Source organism: Acanthochromis polyacanthus, chromosome 3 (genome assembly GCF_021347895.1).
Source record: "Acanthochromis polyacanthus isolate Apoly-LR-REF ecotype Palm Island chromosome 3, KAUST_Apoly_ChrSc, whole genome shotgun sequence".
NCBI lineage: Eukaryota > Metazoa > Chordata > Actinopteri > Pomacentridae > Acanthochromis > Acanthochromis polyacanthus.
In genome coordinates, this window is record NC_067115.1 from 46941024 (window position 1) to 46961248 (window position 20225).

At 43.5% G+C, this 20225-nt stretch overlaps 1 protein-coding gene across 2 annotated transcripts; it reads left to right on the plus strand.

Moving 5' to 3' along the window:
- Positions 1-12088: 12088 nt before the first annotated feature.
- On the plus strand, positions 12089-13726 carry LOC127533241 (zinc finger BED domain-containing protein 4-like). 2 transcript variants are annotated; one of them, XM_051945821.1, is made up of 2 exons: positions 12089-12684; positions 12760-13726. In XM_051945821.1, the coding sequence occupies exons 1-2, from the start codon at positions 12323-12325 to the stop codon at positions 12932-12934; spliced, it is 537 nt and encodes a 178-aa protein (XP_051801781.1). In that variant the 5' UTR covers positions 12089-12322; the 3' UTR covers positions 12935-13726. The 2 variants fall into 2 exon arrangements, with proteins under 2 accessions (XP_051801781.1, XP_051801782.1); XM_051945822.1 differs by having other exon boundaries at positions 12787-13726.
- The last annotated feature ends 6499 nt before the right edge of the window (positions 13727-20225 follow it).

A 20225-nucleotide genomic window follows, 5' to 3' on the forward strand; every position in this document is an offset into this window, starting at 1 on the left:
TCCCTCCTTACTGTCTAATCTAGCATACAAGTCATCGTAAGCCCCTTGTTGGCCCTTTGCCACCTTCTACTTTCACCTTACGCTGCATCTCCTTCCTTTTTGACAGATCTTTCTAGTTAGGGCTGACTGGTGACCCTGATGGGGTCAGCTGGAGTCTTCCTCTTGGACGTCCCTTAGTCATGCTGCTATAGGCCTATAGGCTGCTGGGGACCTCTCTGGATGCACTGAGTCCTTCTCATCTACCTTAGATTTAATACAAATACCGTTATTGCATTACACTAACTCTGTTTCTCCCTGTGTCCTTTCTCCGAGTGTCCCCTGGTCCTAGAGCTGGATGCTTCAGATCTGTGGTTGCTGTCCCACCAACTGGTCTGGTCTCCATCATGTCCACTGGTGGGATGCTGCTGCCGACCTTTCCTCTAGCCCTCTGCTTCCAACTGCTCATTCCACCAGTCTACTCTGCATCACCCTCACTTTAACTTGATTGCTCTTCTCCATACTGTTTGAATTTTACTACCATCTTATACATGTAGTAGATTTAATACCAGAGCTGTACACCAGAACAGGAAACGTGTGGCAATGGCTACAAGGATTAATTACTTTGGCTGATTACCAATGACTGACAACGCCACCTGGGGGAATTTCACCCCCAGGAAATCCGATTAGAGGGAACCACCACTCCAATACAGGGAAACGTCACACAGGTACGTACACACGTGGACAAAATTGTTGGTACCCTCTCAGTTAAAGAAGGAAAACCCACATTCTCACTGAAATCACTTGAAACTCACAAAAGTAACAATAATAAAAATTTATTGAAAATTACATAATCAAAATCAGCCATCACTTTTGAATGTTGATTAACATAATTATTTAAAAAAACAAACTAATGAAATAGGGCTGGACAAAATGATGGTACCCATAACTTAATATTTTGTTGCACAACCTTTTGAGGCAATCACTGCAATTAAACAATTTCTGTATTGTCAATGAGCCGTTCTGCAGCTGTCAACAGGGATTTTGGCCCACTCCTCATGAGCAAACAGCTCCAGTTGTCTCAGGTTTGATGGGTGTCTTCTCCAAATGGCATGTTTCAGCTCCTTCCACATATGTTCAATGGGATTCAGATCTGGGCTCATAGAAGGCCACTTTAGAATAGTCCAACGCTTTTCTCTCAGCCATTCTTGGGTGTTTTTGGCTGTGTGTTTTGGATCGTTGTCCTGTTGGAAGACCCATGACCTGCGACTGAGACCAAGCTTTCTGACACTAGGCAGCACATTTCTCTCCAGAATGCCTTGATAGTCTTCAGATTTCATCGTACCTTGCACACTTTCAAGACACCCTGTGCCAGATGCAGCAAAGCAGCCCCAAAACATTACTGAGCCTCCTCCATGTTTCACCGTAGGGACAGTGTTCTTTTCTTCGTATGCTTGGTTTTTGAGTCTATGAACATAGAGTTGATGTGCCTTACCAAAAAGCTCCAGTTTGGTCTCATCTGTCCAAAGGACATTCTCCCAGAAGCTTTGTGGCTTGTCAACATGCATTTTTGCAAATTCCAGTCTGGCTTTTTTATGAGTTTTTTTCAGCAGTGGTGTCCTCCTTGGTCGTCTCCCATGAAGTCCACTTTGGCTCAAACAACGACGAATGGTGCGATCTGACACTGATGTACCTTGGCCTTGGAGTTCACCTTTAATTTCTTTGGAGGTTGCTCTGGGCTCTTTGGATACAATTCCAACGATCCGTCTCTTCAATTTGTCATCAATTTTCCTCTTGCGGCCACGTCCAGGGAGGTTGGCTACTGTCCCGTGGGTCTTGAACTTCTGAATAATATGAGCCACTGTTGTCACAGGAACTTCAAGCTGTTTAGAGATGGTCTTATAGCCTTTACCTTTAAGATGTTTGTCTATCATTTTTTTTCGGATGTCCTGGGACAATTCTCTCCTTCGCTTTCTGTTGTCCATGTTCAGTGTGGTACACACCTTTTCACCAAACAGCAGGGTGACGACTTGTCTCCCTTTAAATAGGCAGACTGACTGATTATGAGTTTGGAAACACCTGTGATGTCAATTAAATGACACACCTGAGTTAATCATGTCACTCTGGTCAAATAGTTTCAATCTTTTATAGAGGTACCATCATTTTTGTCCAGGCCTGTTTCATTAGTTTGTTTTTTTAAATAGTTATGTTAATCAACAATTCAAAAGTAATGGCTATTTTTGATTATTTAATTTTCAATAAATTTTTATTTATTGTTACTTTTGTGAGTTTCAAGTGATTTCAGTGAGAATTGTGGGTTTTTCCTTCTTTAACATTCAGTCAGTCATTTCACGTGCAGCCCAGCAAACACATTCAAAATGACAGGATTGAGCCAGCCTACCTCAAAAATCAAAAGCGATGCATAGGTTATGCCCAGCTCCGAGGCCACACACATACCCGGCTCCCAGCCTTCAGCCAAGGTACCAGCCGAATTCTGCTAAAAGCAGAGAGCAGGTCAAACACCGCACAAACGTCACTTGGAGACGCAGTGACCGCGTCGGAACATACCTAACAGGTAGGTAGAAAAATACTCCGCCAGCATCTCGCAACTGCCACGGCAAACCACGCGGCTGAGTGAACACCCCAGCTCCAGGTAGAGGACGCATGTGGAAAACACGCAGCCCTCTCTCAAATATACTGCAGTGTAGCACCGCCCAGTAAGCCAGGTGCATCAGGATAATGATTCCCAGCTGCACACACCTGATCTAATACACCTGTGGAGACGAACTGGGCTGTCCTGCCACATATGGATCAATTTACATGTTAGCTTCTACTTTGTATCGTCTGTCTTATCATGCATGTATCAAATTGTGTTTTATGTTCCCTGTTCCCCTCCCCCTCTTTACCCCTCTCTCCCTCTTCTGTCCCTCTCAACCCACCCACTCAATCAATCAATCAATCAATCAATCAATCAGACCTTTATTGTCGTTGTACACTTTCATATACAATGAAATTTCATTTGAGCTGTCCTGTCAATGGCAGCTCGGGCTGCAGCACCGTTGGGAGCACGCCTGTCTTGAGGAAAAAGAAAGAAAAACAAACATCTTTAACAGGGTATGGGATAATAGCAGAGGGTAAAATGAAGAGTTTAGAAGAGCTATCTCTTGGCCATGAAAAACTTCCAGAGGAGTTTGTTTTATTCCAGGGGCGCCGAAATGTTGTCAGTATCATTTTTTGTTTAGTCGGGGGAAGGAGCAATTTGACCTTCCTCCTGGTTGCTCAACTTGTTCGATCTCAGCTGTGGCAATTCTCACCCTGATGGCATCACTCTCCGACTCAAATCAACAGTCACACTTACGTTTGAGTTCGTCATTCCGGTCACCAGCAGCCTTAATCCGATCAATTGCAAGGATCAGCAGAGTTTGGACGTCGTTTCTCTCTGCGGTCCTCCTAATTTTCCAGAAGCTCAGGTCCACAATCAAGCCAATTATCAGCAGACCTGTCATCATAAATCCGAATATGTAGATGTCCTCCACATCCTCCACGGATAGGGGTGCCAGGCACATGATCCCCTTCCCCTTTCCCCAGGTGATCACATAACCAGAGGCAAAACTCCCATCCGGGCAGGTAGGCTCCCCTAAGCCTGTGTTCTTTGTCAATCTTGTCAATCGCGTTGAGAGACCAGCTAATCAATTCCATGATCGGTGTTTTGAAGGTCCAGTGCCAATAGATCACTCCAAATCAGACGAGACGAGACAAAAATGCAGCAAGCAGAAACATGAGGGTATGGGGAGAACAGAGATAGAGACGGAGAGAGGAAAAATGCGACCGCCTCCTTCGAGAAGCTAGGGCAGAAGCAGCAGATGGTTCCCCCACATAAAGAGCCGGGTTCTGCTCAAGGTTTTTTTTCCCTGTTAAAAGGGTGTTTTTTGCCACTGTTGCCTTTGGGCTGCCCTGGGGATCAGGGATATGGGTTCTGTAAAGCATCTTGAGACAATTTCACTGTAATTGGTGCTATATAAACAAAATTGAATTGAATTGAATTAAATTGGTTATGTCTTTGATATCTGACTCAGAGATATTCTTGCTGGGGATCTTCAATGTTACATTCATTACTAAACAACTTGTAAATGTACGTCTGTTTAAATACATTCAAAACATTTCATGAAGCAGTCATGGAGCTGTACATGTTTTATTACAACTTTATTTCATGTCCAGATCTCCTCTGCTGCAGTGACACACTCTGTTGTGTCCTACTGTCACAATGTCTCTGTATCTCGTTTCCTCCTTTTACTTGGAAGACGGCAGAACTCAAGCTGAGTGGATTCCAGCAGTATGTTCACACCTGAACAGCCATGTTCTCTCAGCAGGATGTGAAAATGTTCCAAACAGCTTCACAATATTTCCAATCACTGCTCTGCTGATGAAGGATGTCATGATAGCAGAAATGAAGCAGTCTGTACCAATACCATATCCATCCAGACATTCAGTTTGGTTCTTCTGCCTGCTCCACCACCACCACAGTCCAGACTCCATCTGGTCTGATCATCAAGGATTGCTTACATACTTCCTCACAATTGTTGTTGAAGCACAGACTAAAGGTGCTTTAAATCTAAAACATCTACTTTTAACCTGTACCATTTCTTCCATGTTGTTTCAAGCTTAGTTCTGACATTATGCTTCCACAGATGTTTCAGGATCACAACTTCTCAGCTGTGTGGATTCTCATGTGGGCTTTTAATCGATAACTACGGTTGAAGCTTTTTCCACAGGTTTCACAAGAATACGGCTTCTCACCTGTGTGACATCTCATGTGGTCAGTCAAATAGGTCCGTCGACTAAAGCTATTTCCACAGGTTCCACAAGAATACGGCTTCTCACCTGTGTGAAGTCTCATGTGATCAGTCAAATTGGTCCGTAGAATGAAGCTTTTTCCACAGGTTCCACAAGAATATGGCTTCTCACCTGTGTGACGTCTCAAGTGGACAGTCAAAGAGCCCCGTTGACTGAAGCTTTTTCCACAGGTTCCACAAGAATATGGCTTCTCACCTGTGTGACGTCTTAAGTGGACAGTGAAAGAGCGCCGGTGACTGAAGCTTTTTCCACATGTGCCACAAGAATATGGCTTTTCCATTTTATGAACTGCCATGTGCTGCTTATGTGCTGATGAATCAGAAAATCTTTTTCCACAAGTGTTACAAACATACGGTTTCTCACCTGTGTGACGTCTCATGTGGGCAGTCAAATTGTTCCGTCGACTAAAGCTTTTTCCACAGGTTCCACAAGAATATGGCTTCTCACCTGTGTGACATCTCATGTGGTCAGTCAAATGGGAACGGTGATTAAAGCTTTTTCCACATGTGCCACAAGAAAACGGCTTCTCACCTGTGTGACGTCTCATGTGCTCAGTCAAATGGGTCTGTTGACTGAAGCTTTTTCCACAGGTTCCACAAGAATATTGCTTTCCCATTTTGTGAACTGCCATGTGCCTATAATGTGCTGATGAACCAGAAAATCTTTTTCCACAAGTGTTACAAACATATGGCTTCTCACCTGTGTGACGTCTCATGTGGACAGTCAAATTGTTCCGTCGACTAAAGCTTTTTCCACAGGTTCCACAAGAAAATGGCTTCTCACCTGTGTGACATCTCATGTGGTCAGTCAAATGGGAACGGTGACTAAAGCTTTTTCCACATGTGCCACAAGAAAATGGCTTCTCACCTGTGTGAAGTCTCATGTGGGCAGTCAAATAGGACCGTTGACTGAAGCTTTTCCCACAGGTTTCACAAGAATACGGCTTCTCACCTGTGTGGGTTCTGTGATGTTTAATTAATTTTGATTTATACCTAAAAGCTTTTCCACAGACCTCGCATGTTGCAGATTTTCTTGCCTTGTCATTATCACACTGTCTCTCTGACAACGGAGCATTGTCTACATCATTAGTGTGACTGCTGTTACTCTGATGTCTTGGTTTCTGCTCCATACATCTAGTTGATGCTGAGTCTACATCCTTGCATCCTTCCTGATCTGGGCTCTCAGCTACACAAGAGATGTGAAACAGGAGCTGGTCACTGTTTGGTTTTGGTTCACTGTGGTCACTTTCCTCATCCACAGGAGTCACCTCAAAGGTATCAGTCTCCTGTTTCAATCCAATTAACTCTTCCTCCTGACTGGAGTAGAGTTCATCCTGTTCCACTTTAATTTGTGGTAACCCTGGGTTTAATTGGTCCAGACTGGTGCACAATTCTTCCTGTTCCATTTTAATTTGAGAAATCTCTGGGTTCGATTGGTCCAGACTGGTGCACAATTCTTCCTGTTCCATTTTAATTTGAGAAATCTCGGGGTTTGATTGGTCCAGACTGGTGCACAATTCTTCCTGTTCCATTTTAATTTGAGAAATCTCTTTGTTTGATTGGTCCCAACTGGTGCAGAGTTCCTCCGGCTGATCTTTAATCCGTAGAGGCTCTGGGTCCTCATGGTCCACCATGGAGTTTCTCTCCTGGTCATGGGGCTGATGGTCAACAACAGTCTTCTCATTTTCACAGACATACGACTGTGGGAGCTCTGGAGGGACAAAGAGACAAAAGATAATGGTTACTACTGTGATGATGAGAGAACAAATATCTGTCACTTTGTCCAGGACTGGCTGTCCAACAAAATCAGCTCAAGAGTCGGATGTTTGATGCAAAAAGAATATGATGGTATATAATAGAAGTCTCGGAGCCATGACACAGCAGCAGGAATGATACAAGCATCTCCAAATGAGCGAACATTTCTATGAACACGTTGTTCCACAGTGGATACAGGATCACAAAGATTCTAATGGTAAACACCACTGGGTACTTTTCTACACACCACACAGACAGGTTTGATGGGGATCCAGTAAAATCTGTCTGAATAAAGCTGCTGTCCTCTTCAGCCTTCAAACCTGTCAGGACATTTGGATTTTAATGTTATTCTTATTTTACTGCTGGTTACTGTACTGTTGATTTGACTCATCAGTGAAACCCAACATGTTAATAGTGGAATGCAGTTGAACACATTACTTCTACACTCTCTAACTCTGTACGTGCGCTTTCTTTAGATCATGAATGATCTCTATACATGGAATTATGTCTCAGGACTGAAATGATGGAATGACCGATTCCTCTGTCAGAGTTTTATTATTAAACTGTTTGATAACACAATGCAGTTGCTGTCAGTGTGGAGTAGTTCAGATAAACACTTCCAGCACCTCTGAACAGGAAACTTTGGTTCTTGCTTCCAGGGTCAATCAACAAAAAGATCACGATTTTAAAACTCCACAAACCTCAACTGACAGACACCATTAGGGCTGCACGATATATAAAAAATATCGTTTTTGCAATGATGGTAAATGCGATATCCATATCGCAAAGTTGCGCAATAATTTTATGATTATTTCGATGTATAAATCATGCTTTTTGCATGCATAGACGTTTACTTGTGACCAATTGAGTGCGACCTTAAACCCCCCTCCCCCCACCCCGAAAGCACTTTTGCTACCAGCGCCACAACACAACATGGCAGGACACAAGAAAGACGACTGAAACGAACAACTTGTGCCTAAAAAACAGCACGCCTCCAAAATTTGGGAGTACTACGGTTTTAGGAGACAGGACGAGTCACAGATGCAAGAACTTTGCAAGTCATGCCGAAAAATTGTGGCTACGTCGTGAGGAAACACTACAAATCTGCACAGCCACCTCGAACACAAGCACAAGGAACTGTATGCCATTTTCTTACAATCTAAAACACCACGAGCTACTCCCATGAAGGCAGACAAAGGGAAGGCAAGCACACAGACAACAATTGGTGAAAGTTTTTCTTCTGCTACACTATATGAAAAAACTTCCAAGCGCCACCAAGGTTTAACTGCGGCCATTACACGTTATATCGTGAAATGCACACTCTCCATTAATGTCTACAATTCTACAATTTCATTTAGCAGACGCTTTGGTCCAAAGCGACGTACAACACAAGCAAGAATTCAGACATAAGGAAAAACCTGTAGTAAGTGCAAAAAGTGCTTCAAGTGCGATTGGTCAAAGGTGTTGCCATCAAGTTGCAGAAGAAATTCCAACCCCCCCCCCTTTTTTTCCCAACTTTGTCAGCGCTAAATAAGTGCTGGGTTTTGGACCACCTGACTTATTCTACCCCTAAGGTGGAGTCAGATTAAGTGCCTAGGTGTTCTCTGAACAATTGAGTCTTCAATTGTCTCTTAAAAGTAGAAAGGGATTCAGCAGAATGCACAGAGTTTGGTAGTTTGTTCCACCACTTTGGAACAACAGAGGAGAAGAGTCTGGCTAGAGATTTCGAGCCATGCTGGGCTGGAAGCACCAGGCGTCTCTCACATGCAGAGCGAAGTGGGCGTGAAGGGGAGTAGACCTGGATCAGGGAATCCATGAAGGCTGGGGCCGTTCTTGTAAATGTTTTGTAAGCCAGGAGGAGAGTTTTGAATTTGATTCTGGCTGCAACTGGAAGCTAGTGAAGGGAGATTAACAGGGGAGAAAAAAAAACAGCACATGACTCGGCGAGAGGGGGAATCGATCCTCCAACCCTTCGATCATTGGTTGACCCGCTCTACCACCTGGGCCACAGCCATCCCCTCCTTGTTGTGTGCAAAGAAGGTTTTTTGGAGATGCTGAAAGAATTTGACTGCAGATGCAAAGTGCCATCACAGAACCATTTACCAAGTCGCAATTCCATAGATGTATGAGGCATGCTTGGGGTCTGTAAAAGCGGAGCGGATTTCTTTGCAAGCACCACAGATTTATGGTCCAGTCATACTACTGAGCCCTACATCAGTTTTACTGTTCACTCTCTCACAAATGACTTTGAACTGAAAACACGCTGCTTAGAAGTCTCCTACTTTCCGGACTCCCACAGCACTGAAAATATAGCGACTGCCCTGTGGGATGTGTTGATGACCTGGGGGTTGCAAGAAGAGAAACAAGTGGCTATCACATCGGACAACGGCACTAATATCCAATATCGCAATATATATCGATATCGCAGTTCTTGACACCCATATCGCAGATCGCACATATTTTCAATATCGTGTAGCCCTAGACACCATATTATGAGCCCATCCTCTCTTGCTCACAATGTGTCTCAGTTCACCGTTAACTATTCACCTGAACACTTCATGATGTTCTACATGTGTAGCGGAGTTAATGATTCCACTTGTCATCTCCTATTACATATTAGGTTCCCACGGTGACCACCGGATATGGCGTGGACGCACAACGTACGGGCCCCTGCAGACTTGGGGTGTGTTCCATAGTGTTCCCCCACATTGCGGTCTCAGTCTGCTGTGTCCGGTTGCCGTGGTAAGATGACCAGTTTAAGCTCCGCTAGCAAAATGCTAATTAAGTTTAACCTCTGTGCTGAATAAATTGTTTTGTGTTTTTAGCATTATCTGGAGGTTACCACGTGCACGACTGTGAGAGTAATATCACTGTGTTTTACCAGCTCCTTCAAATAAACGGCGGATTTGATGCCAAAAGGGAAGATGCTCCGTGTTTGATTACCTACACAATGCAAGAGAGAGTACATAACCACTACAATGGTGCCGTGACCCCGTCTACTACCTGGGATTCCATCGTTTCATCATGGGAGTGTTGCAATTCTCTGTCTATCAAAGCCAGCGGCCCGACACAGTCTGAGTTGCCTCCGTGGATTGCAGTCGGCAAGAGGACATCTCTGGTGTTTTATTTCCGGCGGAAAATTTTACAAAATAAAATATAGTTCAAAAAAGAAAGAATGAACATCTTTAACGGTGGAAAATTTAGGTAAATGACATTTATTAAGCGACTGTGAGTTTACAGGGTAAGAATATGTAACTATTCTCTAGAATAGGTAACTGTACATTTGGTACAGTCTATATTTTACTAGAAATTACGTTCTGTCTTTAGGACGTTTTGTTCTTTAATTGTTTTGAGTTTTGTGTTTCTTAGTAACAATGGATGAGTTCAACTTGAGTAGTTTTGACAGGGGTCGGAAATTGTGGGTTGTCTGCCGAGTCATATGTGTCTCTCTGCTGGCAGTACAGTCATTGTGGAGCCAAGTGAATCTCTAACAGTGCCTAGGACAGTTATGGTGGGATGGACAGTAACACCATTGTGGGGCGATGGTTGGGTCCCAGTGAGAGTCATTAACCCCTCCCATAAACCAGAGACTCTCAGATACAACTGCAAGATCACTGACGTGTCTCCCTGTGTCACCCTAGAAGACTTTGACATCGATTATCTGTATGAAAATGACAAAACTGACAATGTGAAATGCAATGTGACTAAGACTGCTGATCAGAGTGACACTGCTAGCGAGAAAAGTTTGACTGTTGACTCTGAATGCCATCTACACAGACCTACCAGTTCAGCCCTGCGTGACTTCAGACTGCAGGACATTGACTCGAGTGAGCTTTCTCCATTCTGGAAAACAAAATTAGTTGATTTGGTGGCCAAGAATGAATCCATCTTCTACTGTCATAGTCTTGACTGTGGAAAGGCCAAACACTTTGTTCACTGGATCCGGCTGAGTGACAGCAGACCACTCAGGGTGCCCTATCAATGGCTGTCCCCTTCCCACTCCAAGAAGTTATGTTTAGCTCTGAATGGAGGAGCGGGACATCATAAGGAAGTCTTCAGTGCATCACCACTAGTACTGGTTTGGAAGAAAAATGGAGATCTGAGTCTTTGCACTGATTTTCATTGGCTGAATGCATGCACAATTAAGGATGTGCATCCCTACCTCACCAGGCCAATGCGTTGACTGCTCTCGGAGGAAATGCATTCTTTTTGACCATGGACTTGACCTCTGGTTACTACAATGTCGAGGTCCATGAAGAAGACAAAAAGTTCACTGCATTCACCTCTCCTTTCGGGCTGTATGAATACAACAGGCTTCCACAGGGTCTCTGAAACAGCCCAGCTACATTCATGCAGATGATGATGGGCATCTTTGGAGATCAGAACTTCCTTAGCCTCCTTTGTTACCTTGATGACATTCTTGTCTTTGCTCCAAATGAACAGGTGGCTTTGCAAAGGCTGGAGACTGTGTTTGAGAGGCTAAAGGTGCACAACTTCAAGCTTGCTCCCAAAAAGTGCCACTTCACACAATCATCTGTGAAGTTCTTGGGGTACATTGTAACCAAGGATGGCATCTCCACTGACTCAGAGAAAGTAAGAGCTACAGTGGACATCAGTGAGAATGACTTCATGGGCGATAACACCAGCGTTCCCTCTCCCTCCATGATAAGATCGTTTCTTGTAGGGATATCACCGATGCCGATACTGGTATTGGGTATCGATCCGATACCAGGCATGAGTACTCGTACTTGTACTCATAAAATGGCCAACGATACCACGACACCGATACACTTGACTCCAAGGTGGGCAGCGACGAGTCACGTCAGCAGTGTGGAACTATTTTCAGGTGAATGAGAGTGACAAAAACAAAGCAGAATGCAAATTATGTCCAGCAAAAGTGTCCAGAGGAGGAACAAAATCTACCACTTACAACACAAGCAACTTGATTAAACATTTGAAATCCAAGCACGATGCAGAATATAAAGAGTTCATTCGCGACACCGACAAGAGACAACCAACTTTGCAGCAGACGCTGGCTAAGCAGGAGAAAATGTCCAGAGACAACCCACGTGCGGTCAAAATCACAGATGCCCTTGCCGAGTATACTTCCCTGGATGACCAGCCACTGTCCGTGGTCAAAAATTTGGGATTCCGGTGTCTTCTCTGCACACTGAAACTGAGGTATGAGATTCCTAGCCATACCCATATCACAGATACAGTGCTACCGAAGCTGCACAACTTCGTGAAAAAACACATCCACAACCTACTGCATGATGTTAAAACTTTAAGCTTCACCACGGACATTTGGAGCAGCAGCGTCAGCTCAGTGTCTCTCATCAGCCTGACTGCACAGTCGATTGATGATTATTTTAAGCTGCAGAAGGCCATACTGCATGCAAAACAATTCAGAGGTTCGCACACTGGCCAAGCCATTGCAGATGAGTTTGATATGCTTCAGACGTGGGCCATTAATAAAAGTGCAGTTCATGTTGTGCTACGAGATAACGCGAAGAACATGGTGAAAGCCATGCGTGATGCGGAGCTTCCGATCCTCCCATGTGTCGCACACACATTGCAGCTGGCTGTAAACGAGGGGCTGCTGGCTCAGAGAAATGTAGCCGATGCAGTGGCAGTGGGACGAAAAATTGTTAGACATTTTAAACACTCCGCTTTAGCCTACTCCCAACTGGAGGACATACAAGTGTAACTCAACCAGCTCGTTAAAAGACTCCAACAGGATGTTCCGACCCGCTGGAACAGCACTTATTACATGTTTCAGTCTCTCATTGGGAATATTTGGGTCAGACTACGACCTTCCTGACAACTTCATTGTCACCGCTCACCAGTGGTCACTTTTTGAGAAAATTTTGTCTGTGCTTGCTCCGTTTGAGGAACTAACCCGAAAAATGAGCTCACGTGATGCACTTGCATCTGATGTCATTCCTGCTGTGATCGTGCTTATGAGACTTCTGACCAATGAAACGGACGAGGACCATGGCATTAAAACCATGAAGGAGACTTTGGCTGCAGCCGTCAAGAGGCACCTCGGTGACGGGGAAACAAACCCAATGTACTGCATCGGGACTCTTCTCAATCTGAGGTAAAGTGTGTGTCTGTCTGCCTGCATGTCTTTGTGTGTCCCTTTTAACCAGATAAAATATTACTGCTTTTTTAGGTACAAAGATCGCTTTTTCTCAAACAGTGACACTGCTACAGAGGCCAAGGAGATGCTGATGCTGCGCAGGATGTCCACAGGAGAGGCAGACAAGCAGGAGGATCTTGGAGATCCACCTGTCAGAAAGCTTCGTAAGGTGCAAGCCAGCAGCAGTCTGGACAGTTTGATGAGATAGCAGGTGAACGGGAATCAACATCACCGGGCCTTTCACCAGTGGAAGCTGCCATTCAGTTAGAGACATATCTTGGAGAGACCTGGGGCCTCATTTATAAAACATTGCGTAGGATCCATACTAAAGTTTGCGTACGCCGAAAATACGAAAAGGGCGTATGCCCCTCGCCCCTGATTTACAAAACTTTGCGTAAGCACAGCTGCATGCAATTTCTTGATAAATCACACACCAGCTGGAAGATTGCACAGGTGGATCCACCTCACATTCCGCCCACAACACACCCACATTTTACCATGAATGGTCAATGCAAAGTAACTCATGAATGTATCTGTATATAAATAAGCTGCTGATCCACGGCATTTCACGCAGCGCCCCCTGCAGTCTTTTCACTGCTGTGCGTCAGGATGAATGAATCACGTGTTGACCCAGGCCACCCTGCCACTAAATTTGCTATGATCATGTCCGATGTACAAATAATTTGTAAACTGATTGAATGTACATTTTTTCGGTTCACATAGAGAAATTCATCTTCACTCGGGAGTTGTGGTGTGAAGCATGTGTGCCTGTACAGGGCTGATTAATGGTTGGACGCTCATCCCATTCGGCCGCATATGGATAAATAAACAAAATTCTTTACTTTTTTTTTTTTTTGCCTTTTTACTGTGATAGTTGCAGTGAAGAGTGACAGGAAATGGGGAGAAGAGTAGGAAGACATGCATAAAAGTGCCGCGGGCAGGAACCGAACCTGGGCCACTGCGTCGGAGACCACACCTACAAATGGATGAGCCATACAGGCGCCGGGTGATCAGTAAACAAAATTATTTCATAAAGATCACCGCACCGGCCCCAGATACCGGCCCTTCGGTCAAACGACCGAATGAAATAACGTTCAATCCGCTCCTGTTGATATATGAACATAGTTCTGCAAATACAGTCGTCGGCCGAATGGCGCACTATATGAACATCTACAACAATGAGGGTTTATGATTATCCGGCTCTACAAGTCTAATATGTGATAACAATAAAGGTTTGAGATCAATCTGGTTTCAATTCACCACTTCACCCTCCGGCACTGCCGTTCCTCTGTCTCCAAAATGTGCTTAAGCAAGCATCAAAGTTGGCGCACCGGTGCGCACATTCTCACGCCAAGTTTTTTTTAGAAATCACAACGAACACAGCGTACGCCACTTTCTACGCAAAGTTTGTGATTTACGCCCTGTTTTGTGCGTAAAGAAGCATCAAGCATCAAAGTTGGCGCACCGGTGCGCACATTCTCACACCAAGTTTTTTTTAGAAATCACAACGAACACAGCGTACGCCACTTTCTACGCAAAGTTTGTGATTTACGCTCTGTTTTGTGCGTAAAGAAGCATCAACAATCAAGGTTGGTGCGCACATTCTCACGCCAAGTTTGTTTTTATAAATCACAACCTTTGCGTAGAAAGTGGCATACGCCACTTTCTAGCCCTGTTTTGTGCGTACGCAAGCTTTATAAATGAGGCCCCAGAACTGCTCGAGAGGAAAACCCTCTACAATACTGGGGGGCTCACAGAGTGCGATTTCCAATTCTGGCTCAAATGTCAAAGAGATACCCGTCAGCCCCATGCAGCAGTGTGGACAGTGAACGTCTGTTCAGCTCAGTGCCCCACATTGTTGATGAAAAACGCAACAGACTCACAGCTGAAAATGCAGAGAAGCTTCTTTTGATCAAAAAGAACCTGCCCCTCACTTACACAAAGTAAGTTTAATCATCACAGACAGATGCTGTGATGACATGTTGATCGCTTGAGATACTCAGCCAGTTTTATGTTGGTTCTTGAATGAATATTTTGAGTAAATGTTGAAGTTAAATATGTGGCAAAGCTGTTAAAACCACAGAAGCAGAAAGTCACAATTTTACACTCAGGTCTTTTGGTGATGTGTGACAGTGGAATGTTTAAAACACTTTTGTTAAATGCCAGCACTCAGTATGTGACAATGTTTTACTGGAATCTTACAATATGTGTGGCAGTGTAATGTTTATAAAAGCACTAATGTTGAATGTCAGTATATGACAATTTTGTTAAATTTTGTTTGTACTGCAGTGAAACTTGTGACAGTCACCCATGTACAAGAAAATCAAATAACAGACGATATCTGTGGAAAAATTAAAAAAAATAATCAAAATAACTATGTGTAATGGCGTAAGTACTCGGTATCGTGAGTACTCAAATGCAAGTACTCGTACACTACTCGTTTTGGAAAACAGTGGTATCGGTGCATCCCTAGTTTCTTGGTGTGGTTGGATTTTACCAGCAATTCTTTGAGGAATACTCATACATTAGTAGGCCCCTGTTTGCCCTGACGTCTGCCGTGAAGAGACCATGACACGCTAAAGGAAAAAGATGTTCATCTGTGACCAGAAAGTGCACTTCTGCTGACTGGACAACTGAATGTAGTGAAGCTTTTGTAAAGTTGAAACGGACTCTGTTGGATAACGCCACTCTAGATCACCCTGACTTCAGCAAGCCATTTTTGCTGTCCGTTGATGCCTCCTCCTTTGGCCTTGGTGCTGTGTTGTCTCAGCTAGCAGAGGTTGATGATGTTGCTCAACCTATAGCGTTTGCCAGCAAGTCTCTTAACTTTGCACAGTCTCGCCATCCAGCCCACAGACTGGAGTTTTTGGTGCTTAAATGGGCTGTTTGTGATAAATGCAGTCACTGGTTGAGAGCTCACTCTTTCATTGTGTGGACTGACAACAATCCACTGACCTACATCATCAGTAAGCCCAAACTCAATGCCTGTGAACAAAGATAGGTTGCGAAGCTTGCCCCTTTTGACTTTGACATAAAGTACATTCCAGGCCCTAAGGATGTAGTCGCGGATGCTCTCAGTCATGAGCCTTTTGCGCATCCAAGCATGCTCCATCATCTCACAAATGTCCCTTATGGTGCGCTCATGGAGGCAGCGAATGCTCTGAACTCTGTGTGCAGGATGTTTTTCACCATTCCTGTGATCCTCTAGCAATGCTACAGACGCATCATCAAGCAACTGTGGCGTCCAAAAATGTTGGGTCACAGGCTGTGGATTCGTGCATCTTGCAGCAGATGGTGTCTGCAGTTCTGGTTCGGTCTTTCGACCAAGAGCACCTGCTACCCCAAGTCTTCCTCCTGTCTCAGCTTGTTAAACCCATTCAACCTTCTGAGCTGTCTGAGGTTCGTCCCCTGCCGAGGGATAAATTGATGGCAATGCAGCGTGTTGATCTGTGTTTGAGCCATGTGCTTCAGTTTGTGGAGCGTCGGAGGCGCCCGTCTAGACGTGAACGTACACATGAACCAGCTGATGCTTTGCGCATCGTAAGGCATTGGGAAAAGCTCACAGTCAGATCAGGTGTGCTACCAAGGATGCCGTTACAGGGAGAAAGACGTACCGGTATGTTGTGCCCTTTGCACTGAAAGAGAGCGTTCTGAAGGGGGTACATGATGAGGCGGGGCATCAAGGCCAGAGACGGACGCTGTACCTGAGTAGGTGCTTTACCTAGTGCACTTTACTCAGGATTCAGCAAAATCTCACTGTCGAGACTGCAGCTAGTTCAGAACGCTGCTGCTCACCTTTTAACGGATCACAAAAATTCAATCGTGTAACTCCCATCCTCCAATCCCTCTACTGGCTCCCCATGCACCTCCATATTGATTTTAAAATTCTTTAAACTCCTAGGCTGCCTGTTGACTTGATGTTTGGGTCAGTTCTTCGAGATGACCGCATGGTGGACTATGACGCCTATGTGCAGTGCCTTAGGCGCGGTTTGGCCCAGGCTCTGAAAGTTGCTCAGATCTCTGCCACAAAACAGCAGCAGAAGCAAGCTGACCTTTACAACAGGAAGGTTAAGGTCCATGTGGATGTTGGAGACCGAGTCCTGTTGGCTAACAAAGGTGAACGAGGTAGAAGGAAACTGGCTGATCACTGGGAGAACCACCTCTACACTGCTGTGGGGAAGCATGATAACACTCATATCTTCAGGATCAGGAACTGTGCTACAGCGGAGGAAAAGGTGGTTTACAGGAACCTCTTATTACCCGTTAACTTCCTGCCTATTTCCATGAAGCCTGAGGTTGAGGATTTATGTGTCAGTGATCTGACCACAGAAGCTTCCAATGGCTCGCTGCTGAATGATGGTGTTGCAGGCTCTGTTACATTGCCTGTTTGTGACCCTGAGGACAGAACTGCCTCGTGGAGAACAGCTGACTGTTTCATGTGATGTTCCTGTGGCTGTTGACTCTGAGGGGACTGCTGACAGATCTGACTGCTCTGTTTCCTGTGACTTACCTGCTGAGACTTTTTGTCCTGACGACCAACCTGGGATCTGTTGCTACTGTGACAGCATGTACTGCGTAACCTTCTGTTGAGGGTTCTGTGGACAGGCCTGGTGTTGGACATGCTCTACTTACCTCTGCCTCCAGTAGCAGACTGCTAAGCACAATGACGAAGGATGGGAGAGTTGTCAGGGCTGTCGTGTGACTTATTCAACAGATGCACCAGAAGATTCTTAAAGTTATTTAATGTTCTTGTATACTGTATGTGGATTTGTGAAATGTGTTTATGATGTTTTATGGGGATCTGCTTTCTTTATGAAATGAACACCAATCTGTGAATTCTGCTAGTAGGATCCAGGTGATTTGTAATTGTACTGTGTTTATTATGGGATATCTGGCAACCTGACATGTACACAGGCATGTTTTTCCTATGAGTATTGAGAGGATTCACGACCCTTTTCTCATTCTAATTCTTCAGGAATGGTCATTGACTGGAACGCTTGATATCGGTAATGTGAACAGTACTGTATTGTTTTCTTTATCTTCCTCCATGCATTCTTGTATGTAGTTGATACCTGATATAGTGTTCCATGATGCTCTCACAGCGCATATCTGTTTTTTTGTTTTCTTTATTTTTTTATTTTTGCTGTTCTTATGGTGATTTTGTTTTCATTGGGATGTGCAAGTGGAGATCAGTAGGGGGGAGTGTAGGAGTTAATCATTCCATTTGCCATCTCAAATTACATATTTGGTTCCCATGGTGACCACCGGAAATGGTGTGGACGCACACGTCCGGGCCCCTGCACACTTTTTATTTATCTTTAACACAAAGAGGTTATTACAGGGTGTTAACTGAGAATGGCATAGAGAATAACACAAAATGGAAACAACAACTTATTCATATTACAGTGCCAAACACAAAGAGTCATATAAAGGGAGAATTACAACCATATGGGTAACAGATCATATTCGTCCATAATTGTGAGCAGAAGAGGATGAAATTCACTAATAATTAATAACATAAACAAATTTATATTAAATCAGGGAATTTTAAGTATTTAATACACAAGTCTTGATATTTTTATGTCTTTGCTGTTTGATGATGATGTTATTGTATTAAAGTATTGTTACCGTTCATTTTCAAAGTATTTCCATTTGTTTTTTCTTGCCCCATTTTTGTTTTTGTGAATATGAAATTCACCCAGCATGATGATAAACTAACAAAAGGGAAAGATCGTGAGTTATGGAGGGATTTTCAAACTAAAAGAGGATGTGGCTCTCCTGGAGGCTGATCCTGTGTCTGGTTTTGTTCTGGATTAGGTTTTGTAGATGATTCCAGAGGTTTTTACTGTATGAGCATTGATTAAAGAGGTGGATGATGGTTTCTGGTTTCTGTTTGGCAAAAGTCAGTTATAGTTCTATATTTAATTTAAACCTCTCCGGGTTTTTTTTACGGAATATAACATATGTGACAGATTCCTGTATGATATTTCTTTGACCTTATTGTGAACGAGCAGCTTCTCCTCCAACCAGCCTAGTTTATTTCCCCGACCGTGAAACTCCAGGAAGAGTTGGGCGCCGGTCGATTGGAGGTTGAATGAGATTCCTGATGGAATTTATTTGAGCAGACTTTGGTTGTTATCTGTGTTATGGATGAATAATTTGGCCTCATTTTTCTGAGTCAGAGGGTGGAACCTTTCAGGAGCTGCAGAATTTCTATTGGTATTGTGTTGGAAATTGTAGTGTATTCTGTTTGTGAGATTGTGAGATGGTATTTGTTAATAAACTGGTTGTACGGTAAGATTTGTCCTTTTTCGTCGATTAACTGATTGATCCATAATAGTCCCTGATCAAAGCAAGATTTGTACAATTCGGTTTTGTTTCTGTGTAAGTTGTGTTGTTCCTGTATAAGTTGTGTTGTTCCTGTACAGTTGTGTTGTTCCTGTATGTTGTGTTGTTCCTGTATAAGTTGTGTTGTTTCTGTATAAGTTGTGTTGTTTCTGTATAAGTTGTGTTGTTCTGTACATGTTGTGTTGTTCTGTATAAGTTGTGTTGTTCTGTACATGTTGTGTTTTTCTGTATATGTTGTGTTGTTTCTGTATAAGTTGTGTTGTTTCTGTACATGTTGTGTTGTTTCTGTACATGTGTTGTTTCTGTATAAGTTGTGTTGTTTGTATAAGTTGTGTTGTTCTGTATAAGTTGTGTTGTTTCTGTATAAGTTGTGTTGTTCCTGTATAAGTTGTGTTGTTCCTGTATAAGTTGTGTTGTTCCTGTATAAGTTGTGTTGTTCCTGTATAAGTTGTGTTGTTCCTGTATCAGTTGTGTTGTTCCTGTATAAGTTGTGTTGTTCCTGTATAAGTTGTGTTGTTCCTGTATAGTTGTGTTGTTCCTGTATAAGTTGTGTTGTTCCTGTATAAGTTGTGTTGTTCCTGTACAAGTTGTGTTGTTCCTGTATAGTTGTGTTGTTCTGTATAAGTTGTGTTGTTCTGTACATGTTGTGTTGTTCCTGTATAAGTTGTGTTGTTCCTGTATAAGTTGTGTTGTTCCTGTATAAGTTGTGTTGTTCCTGTATAAGTTGTGTTGTTCCTGTATAAGTTGTGTTGTTCTGTATAAGTTGTGTTGTTCCTGTATAAGTTGTGTTGTTCCTGTATAAGTTGTGTTGTTTCTGTATAAGTTGTGTTGTTCTGTATAAGTTGTGTTGTTTCTGTACATGTTGTGTTGTTCCTGTACATGTTGTGTTGTTCCTGTATATGTTGTGTTGTTTTGTATAAGTTGTGTTGTTTGTACGTGTTGTGTTGTTCCTGTATAAGTGTGTTGTTCCTGTATAAGTTGTGTTGTTCCTGTATAAGTTGTGTTGTTCCTGTATAAGTTGTGTTGTTTCTGTATGTTGTGTTGTTCCTGTATAAGTTGTGTTGTTTCTGTATGTTGTGTTGTTTGTAAGTGTTGTGTTGTTCCTGTATGTTGTGTTGTTTCTGTATGTTGTGTTGTTCTGTATAAGTTGT